The sequence below is a fragment of the Oncorhynchus tshawytscha genome, unplaced genomic scaffold (assembly GCF_018296145.1).
Source record: "Oncorhynchus tshawytscha isolate Ot180627B unplaced genomic scaffold, Otsh_v2.0 Un_scaffold_7382_pilon_pilon, whole genome shotgun sequence".
Classification (NCBI taxonomy): Eukaryota; Metazoa; Chordata; class Actinopteri; order Salmoniformes; family Salmonidae; genus Oncorhynchus; species Oncorhynchus tshawytscha.
Window position 1 is genome coordinate 151,865 of NW_024609501.1, and position 9,317 is coordinate 161,181.

Sequence of the window (9,317 nt, forward strand, 5' to 3'; positions counted from 1 at the left end):
TTTGGGAAAATATCTGCTGAATGTGGCTGGTTTATGCTGGAGTCCAGCCACTGTATAGATGGCACCTAATCCACCAGAAAATATCTGTAGGTCACATTTTAATGCACGGACACAGGCAGGAAACACAAAATGGCTTTCGATAATTGTTTGTTCATACTTATTTCATGCTGATCTATGTGTGAACATGACCAACACCAGCAACAACACCACCACTGCTGATACTGAGAAAAGGGTTCCCATAGTAACAGTACAGAAAGACCCTTATTAAACCTCATCATCATCCTTCCCCTCTAATCAGGGACTGATTCATGTCTGGAATACTAATAGCCAATATACCACTTTAATCAATCAATCACCCAAAATAATGGAAAGCAGCACTACAGTGAAGATTGAGGTCCCCAGTCCAGGGTTTCCCAACCCTCTTCTCATGGACCATCAGACATTTCAAAGTGTTGGTTTTTGCCCTAAACCGGCAAACCTGATACAGTCTACTAACCAACAGCCCCTTGACTACATTAAGCAGGTGGGTCAGTCTAGTGGTCTCTGAGGAGAGGGTTGGGAAGTCCTGAACATAGTAAGTAACCCTGGTACTGGAGAGATGCAGGCACTTCATGTTTTTCGTTTATCCGACCTGGAAGACCAGGTGTGTTGAATTCAGGTAATCACTGAGCTGATCAATTATCTCAGTTGGCCAGATGTGGTGCCTAGTTGGGACAAAATGGTAACAGTACAGTAACAGTCGATCATTGTTCCTGTACCCAAGAAAGCAAAGGTAACTGCACTAATTGACTATCGCTTCGTAGCACTCACTTCTTTCATCATGAAGTGCTTTGAGAGGCAAGTTAAGGATCATATCACCTCCACTTTACCTGACAACCTATGACTGAGATGTGCGAGACCAGGAAGGTTGCTTGGGTTCCATTCTTTTGTTATGACTGAGATTTGAGAGGCCTGGTAGGTTGATTGGGTTACATTCCTTTGTCATGACTGAGATGTTAGAGGCCTGGTAGGTTGACAGGGTTCCATCATATTGCATTCATATGTTGAGGTGTTTCAGTTCTGGGGTGGTTACAAAGGAAAGGAGACAAGGAAAGGAATCAAGAAAATTGAGACTATTGGGACATGGCCTTAGTGTTTGTGAACATAGCTGATGGATGTGTCAAGTTTATGTTGGAGTCCAACCACTGTATATGTACTGTAATCCAGCAGACATATCTGTATATGTACTGTAATCCAGCAGACATATCTGTATATGTACTGTAATCCAGCAGACATATCTGTATATGTACTGTAATCCAGCAGACATATCTGTATATGTACTGTAATCCAGCAGACATATCTGTATATGTACTGTAATCCAGCAGACATATCTGTATATGTACTGTAATCCAGCAGACATATCTGTATATGTACTGTAATCCAGCAGACATATCTGTATATGTACTGTAATCCAGCAGACATATCTGTATATGTACTGTAATCCAGCAGACATATCTGTATATGTACTGTAATCCAGCAGACATATCTGTATATGTACTGTAATCCAGCAGACATACATATCTGTATATGTATCCAGCAGACATAATCTGTATATGTACTGTAATCCAGCAGACATATCTGTATCTGTATATCTGTAATCCAGCAGACATATCTGTATATGTACTGTAATCCAGCAGACATATCTGTATATGTACTGTAATCCAGCAGACATATCTGTATATGTACTGTAATCCAGCAGACATATCTGTATATGTACTGTAATCCAGCAGACATATCTGTATATGTACTGTAATCCAGCAGACATATCTGTATATGTACTGTAATCCAGCAGTATACATATCTGTATATGTATATGTACTGTAATCCAGCAGACATATCTGTATATATCTGACATATCTGTATATGTACTGTAATCCAGCAGACATATCTGTATATGTACTGTAATCCAGCAGACATATCTGTATATGTACTGTAATCCAGCAGACATATCTGTATATGTACTGTAATCCAGCAGACATATCTGTAGAGGGATGTGAGTTTGCACAGAAATGATTTTTTATGATCTATTAAGGAGGACACATTCTATTTAGGAAGACACATTCTAACACGACATGGCATCTGAGAATTGTTTGTTCACACTTCTATAAATACTATGTGAGCTATGTGTGAACATGACTAACACCAGCAACATCACCGCTTATACCGAGAGAAGGGGTGTGTGTGCATGAAAGCGCACACACACATCTCAGTTGCTCAATCACTCAAACACTCAAACATCTAATTAATCAACTATCAGGGAATAAGGAAAACAGCACTATGTCAATCCTTAAACTTCGGAGCCAATCAAGGACGGCAGGGGCAGGGCCCCACCACTTATGAGAATAAGCTGGTGATGGGGGACATTCCTGTGGGCCAATCAGAGCGGGGCGCTTTGCAAAGAGCCATCCAGAATTGACTTAATTGAAGTAATTGTATTACCGGATAAGCCAGGTACCGCTTGTAGATCTCTCTCTCAAAATAGTTTAGTATCTTACCATCATGGAGTCCACACCCAAAGTCTAAGCCTGGACGAAATACATCATAGTAAAGGTTAGGATCTTTTGTCTTGCCATGATGTGAACATATATTGTATATTGGTCCAATAGAAACTTGCAACGGAGATTAATTGTCTTTTAAGATACAGAATCAGCATTCAAATGTTCATCTTTCTTTACCTCATATGATGTGCAGAATGCACCGTGCCAAGACTAAAGGCTTCTGTGTAAGTTAGTGTGTGTTTGGTTTTCAGTGGTCTCTCCTGCCAGTGTCCATGGGGGTCTGCCAATCATTCCTTTAGCTGGTTGAGTTAAATATTGCCCTCTGCTGGCTGATGTGCAGAATGCACCGTGCCAAGACTAAAGGCTTCTGTGTACATTAGTGTGTGTTTGGTTTTCAGTGGCCTCTCCTGCCAGTGTCCATGGTATGATTTAGACAGTATCCCAATATTGTAATACTGCTGGTTAAGGTTGTTACCTTTCCTTTGTTATGACTGAGATGTGAGAGACCTGGTAGGTTGATAGAGTTCCATCATATTGTGATCATATGGTGAGTTCTTTCAGATCTGTAGTATTTTACAAATGATATGAGGTAAAGAAAGGGGATGAGGAAAGGAAGGAAGCAGATTGAGACTATTGGGATGTGGCCTTAGATATCTGTAGAGGGATGTGTGTTCACACAGATTAATACAGGTCACAATCTAATACACGCAGGCATACACCCCTCCCACACAGGCAGGAAGTAACACAAGGCTTCTGAGAAATGTTTGTTCATACTTCTACAATACTGATCTGTGTGTGAACATGACTAACAACAGCAACACCACTGCTGATACTGAGAAAAGGTTCCCATAGTAACAATACAGAAAGACCCTTCTACCTCATCATCATCCTTCCCCTCTAATCAATGACTGATTCAGGTCTGGAATACTGATGGCCAATATACCACTTTAATCAATCAATCACCCAGAATAAAGAATAAAGGAAAGCAGCACTACAGTAAAGCTTGAGGCCCCCAGTCCAGGGTTTCCCAACCATCTTCTCAGGGACCAACAGACATTTAAAATGTTTGTTTTAGCCCTAAACTGGCACACTTGATTCTGTCTACCAGCCATCAACCCCTTGACTAAATTAAGCAGGTGTGCCAGTCTGGTGATGCCTGAGGAGAGGGTTGGAAAGTACTAAACCTAAACATTATTATTTGTATTTTAGTACTGAACCTAGTAAGCAACCCTGATCCTGGAGTGCTGCAGGCACTTCATGTTTTTGATTTAACCAACCAGGAAGACCAGGTGTGTTGAATTTTGTCATTCACTTAACTGATCAATTAGCTCAGTTGGTCTGGTGTGGAGCCTAGTTGGAACAAAACCCTGCAGCACTCCATGAACAGGGTTGCTTACCCATGGCCTAGGCTAAGCTTTGTCTGCCTATCATTCCTTTGGCTGGTTGAGTTAAATACTGTCCTCTACTGGCTGATGTGAGGAATGCACCTTTTCAAGACACTAAGGCCTCTGGGTACAATAGTGTGTGTTTGGTTTTCAGTGGTCTCTCCTGCCAGTATCCAGGGTATGATTTATACAGTATTCTAATAATGCTGGTTATGTTTGTTACCTTTCCTTTGAAATGACTGAGATGTGAGAGACCTGGTAGGTTGACAGTGTTCCATTCCTTTGTTATGACTGAGATGTGAGAGACCTGGTAGGTTGACAGTGTTCCATTCCTTTGTTATGACTGAGATGTGAGAGACCTGGTAGGTTCCATTCCTTTGTTATGACTGAGATGTGAGAGACCTGGTAGGTTGACAGTGTTCCATTCCTTTGTTATGACTGAGATGTGAGAGACCTGGTAGGTTGACAGTGTTCCATTCCTTTGTTATGACTGAGATGTGAGAGACCTGGTAGGTTGACAGTGTTCCATTCCTTTGTTATGACTGAGATGTGAGAGACCTGGTAGGTTGATAGAGTTCCATCATATTGTGTTCATATGGTGTGGTCTTTCAGATCTGTGGTGGAGACAAGGAAAGGAGACAAGGAAAGGAAGGGATCTGGCCTTAGTGTTTGGAAACATTGCTGCTGAATGTGTGAAGTTTGTTGGAGGCCAGCCAATGTATAGATGGAAAAGAGATCAACATAGGTCACATTCTAACACACACACTCACCCAGGCATAACACCAGCAACACCACTATTGACACTGAGAAAAGGTGTGTGGGTGCGTGTGTGTGTGTGAATGCGTAACAGTACAGTAATACCCTTCAACATCATCATCATCCTTCCCCTCTAATCAGGGAATGATTCAGGCCTGGAATACTAATAGCCGATATACCACTTTAATCTATCAACTGATTGATCGATTAGTCTATCAATCAACCAATCAATTAATGAACTTTTAGGGAATAAGAAAAACAGAACTATGGCAAACCTTGAGGCCCCTAGTATAAACTTCGGAGCCAATCATGGATTGCGGGTGGGTGGCCCCACCTGCTATGCAAATCAGCTGGTGATGTGTGACATGACTTTTGGCCAATCAGGGTGAGGCACTTTGTGAAGAGACGTCCAGAATTGACTTAATTGAAGTTAGTGTATTACCGGATAAACCAGGTACCGCTTGTAGACTTTCTCTGTTGCACTCTTTGTGTCTCTGTCTCTTGCTCTCTCTCTCTCTTTCCCTATCTCCCCCCCTCTACCCAATTCTTATTATCCTTTCTGATTTCCCTCTTATTGTAGACAAAATGTCCAGGGGGGAGTATGTTGTAATATTTAGTATTTTGTTGTAATTGTTGTAACCCATTGTTTGATGTTGCTGCACAAATAAAGACATTACAGTAAATGTCCCCCCACCAGTCGGTAGTTTCCAGATTCACTTTATTGGACAATTCAACTGGTGTCATGTTATATAACATCTTAATCAGTGGCCCATGTAATGTTGTATCTTCAGACGGTCTAAATGTAGTACAGTGAAAGTGATAACTAAAAGGACAAGACATACTGCTGTCAAGCTCAATGATTGTCTTTATTCATGTTGAAACAAGCTGCAGAAGATATAAGTGCTTTAAAGTCTCCTATGGAGTCTGATACACAGGTTAATACACACATCTTAATAATAACTATTTCTGGTAGTCAGGATGAGGTTTGTATTTAACATTCACCAATGAACCAATTACTTACTACATTAAAATCTTTAGACAGTGAAAACACATTGTTTGGCTTTAAGAGGATAAGCAGCCTGAATGTTTGTCCCTGGATATAATTTAAATCAAGAGATTTTCTTAGTTAATAATTGTTTGCCTAAAAAGTTTGCAATTCAGGTTACTCCGGGGCTTGGTGATACTCTTTAGTGTGTACACAACATCGCACCAAAGGTTTTTATAATTCTCTTTCTTCAGCACAGCAGTAACTCTGAACACTTCATACGGTGGAATCAACACCTCCTTTTCATGATTCCCCAGTTTGGGGAAGGACTTCAGGTAAGCGCCAAAACATGTCTTTATCTCAAAGCAAGACTTCTCTCCAAATTTTGTACTAATTCCCTTGTCGAGAGAGCTGGAGGCAAAGAAGCCAAATCTGATTACTTTGTTAACTTTACTAACAAACTCCATGTTGCTTCTTCGATACGTGGTGTGACAGGACTTTTGGTTCAGTTTCAGGAGGCGAATGGCGTCAGTCAGGAGGAAATGAAGGGAGTGGAAGGGGAAGGAGGTGGTGTACTCTGTTCTACTGGTCCGGACTGCTTGGTTGAACACTGGGTATATCTCAGGTACCTCTGCTGAGTAAGCACAGATAGCCTTGATATGATCATGTGTAAGTTCTTTAGGATTGTACTTGGACTTGTCCTTTTGGAATCGTTTCTTCACTTTCTCAATAGTTGCACATCCTTCTGCCTTCATCCAGGCTTGTTTGAAGATCCCCTCAGTGGAGTTTTCATTTGGAAGATATTCCTCCTGCACCTTCTTGTACATTTTTTCAGTGCAGTGTTTGTACTTGTCGTCAACAGAGTTAGGGACCATGTCTAAGGGTACAGAGGAATTGAGACCAGGCTGACGAAGATGAACCTTTCAGACAATATGGGGGGAAAAAATAGAATTTATTAAATTAATTTAAATTCCGTCTCTCTCTCTCGTTGTTGATTTATTTTCTTTCTTTCTCAAGTACAGTCTAAAATAGTGTCTTACCATCTTGGAGTCCACACTCAAAGTCCAAGCCGGGACAAATAACATCACAGTAAAGGTTAGGATCTTGAGTCTTGCCATGATGTCAAAATGTATTGGTCCAATGTCAACTTGTAATGGAGATGAATTGTCTTTTAAGATACAGAATCAGCATTCAAATGTTCAACTTTCAGGGGGTCTTGTTATACCAGGGGTTTTGTGTTTATTTTCACAGTCCCTCCTCTCTTGCTGAGAACAGACACCTACAGGCACAAGTACCCCTCAAACCACAACCCCCTTACCACAGTACACACACACTTTTTCTCAGTATCAGCAGTGGTGTTGCTGGTGTTAGTCATGTTCACACATAGCTCCCCGGGTGCCGATAACGTCGATTAAGGTAGCCCCCTGCACATCTCTGATTCAGAAGAGTTGGTTTAAATGTGGAATACACATTTTGGTTGAATGCATTCAGTTGTGCAACTGACTAGGTATTACCTTTCCCTTCACATACTCACACATATACTCTACAGTGTGGTGCCAGTTTGGGACAAAATCCTGCAGTACCTGCTGCACTGAAGAAATAGTGTTGCTTACCCCTGGCCTAGACTAAGCTTGTCTGTCAATCATTCCTTTAGCTGGTTGAGTTAAATACTGCCCTCTTCTGGCTGCTGTGAGGAAAGCACCGTGTCAAGACACTAAAGCAGGGTTTACCAAACTCGCTCCATGGGACCCCAAAGGGTGCACGTTTGGGGTTTTTCCCTAGCTCTATACAGTTGATTCAACTAATCATCAAGGTTTGATCATTTGAAACAGCTGTGTAGTGCTCTTGCAAAAACAAAAAAAGTGCTCCTTTGGGTCCCGACAACCGAGTTTGGGAAACACTGCCCTGAAGGCCTCTGGGTACATTAGTGTGTGTTTGATGTTCAGTGGTCTCTCCTGCCAGTGTCCAGTATGATTTATACAGTATTCCAATATTCTAATAATGCTGGTTATGTTTGTTACCTTTTCTTTGTTATGACTGAGATGTGAGAGACCTGGTAGGTTGATAGAGTTCCATCATATGATTTGGTGTTTACAAAGGAACGCAGACAAGGAAAGGAGACAAGAGAAGGAAGGGAGCAGATTGAGACTATTTGGACGTGGCCTTAGTGTTTGAGAACATAGCTGATGAATATGTTGTTTATGCTGGAGTCCAGCAACTGTACAGATGGCACCTAATCCAGCAGACATATCTGTAGAGGGATATGAGATGGCACAGATCAGTAGAGGTCACATTCTAACACACTCACTCACACACGCACATGCACGCACACACAGGCAGGAAACACCACACGGTTTCTGAGAATTGTTTGTTCACACTTTCATACTGGTCTATGTGTGAACATGACTAACAACAGCAACACCACTGCTGGTACTGAGAAAAGGTGTGTGCGTGTGCATGCGTGTGTGTGTGAATGCATAACAGTACACGAAGACCCTTCAACATCATCATCATCCTTTCCCTCTAATCAGGGACTGATTCAGGCCTGGAATACTAATAGCCAATATACCACAAATCAATGAATCAACTATCAGGGAATAAGGAAAACGCAATAAGACAAACCTTGAGGCCCCAAGTATAAACTTCAGAGCCAATCAAGGATGGCAGAAACAGGGCACCGCCTGCTATGAGAATCAGCTGAAAGTGGGTGACTTTCTCTCTCTCTCTCTCTTTATTTTTCTCTCTCTCTCTCTCTCTCTCTGTCTCTCTCTTTCTTTCTTCCTTTACCTACCTACCTACCTGCCTACCTACCTACCTACCTACCTACCTCTACCCAGTCTTTATTGTCCTTTCTGATTTCCCTCTTATTGTAGACAAAATGTCCAGGAGGTTGGAGAGTATGTTGTAATATTTAGTCATTTGTTGTAATTGTTGTAACCCATTGTTTGATGTTGCTGCAGAAAGGAAGAAATGACAGTAAATATTCCCCCCACCAGTTGGTAGTTCCAGCAGAGGTGGGACAAAGTCATTGTTTTACAAGTCACAAGTAAGTCTCAAGTCTTAGCACTCATGTCCCAAGTCAAGACAGGCAAGTCCGAGGCAAGTCCTTAACTTTGAGTTTAAACAAGTCATATGGGTTCTTCACCAAATATAATACCATTTCATATTTTAAACACGAGTATTAGTTAGTATATTACATTTACACAAATCATGAGTGCTTTAAAATATATATATATATATATATTTTTTTTTTATATATTTTTTTCCAACTAAACATAATATTTCCATGGAAATACATGGGTAGCCATGAGAAAGACCCCCCCATAGCGATCAACTATTGAAGATCACTATGGGGCGCTATCAGGTGATGTAGGCTTGTACACAACCGCCCAACACACACAAACACCCTCTCTGTGTGTGGTTACAGTAGGCACACTTATGTCAATGGTTTTAGGAACAGCAGTAACATCAGGCAGGATTTAGGTTACCGACTGCCTAGCAGTTGTAGCTCAATCTTGGTGCAATGATCACGTTCCCGCACTGACTGACTATGTGGAGGCTCATTGCCTTAATGTCACGTTAGCCTACATGCGTCACAAGCAAAGTTATATATAGCTGTCGGCTATATTAGCCACGACTTACCGTTCTTTGTGC

The 9,317-nt window shown here is 41.4% G+C and overlaps 1 protein-coding gene across 1 annotated transcript; it reads right to left on the reverse strand.

The window, feature by feature from the left end:
• Positions 1-5,460: 5,460 nt before the first annotated feature.
• Positions 5,461-6,839, reverse strand: LOC112221905 (erythroblast NAD(P)(+)--arginine ADP-ribosyltransferase). Its single transcript, XM_024384330.2, has 2 exons — positions 6,704-6,839; positions 5,461-6,583 (listed from the first exon to the last, which is right to left on the reverse strand). Exons 1-2 carry the CDS (start codon positions 6,779-6,781, stop codon positions 5,801-5,803), a joined length of 861 nt encoding a protein of 286 aa, XP_024240098.2. The 5' UTR covers positions 6,782-6,839; the 3' UTR covers positions 5,461-5,800.
• Positions 6,840-9,317: the final 2,478 nt, after the last annotated feature.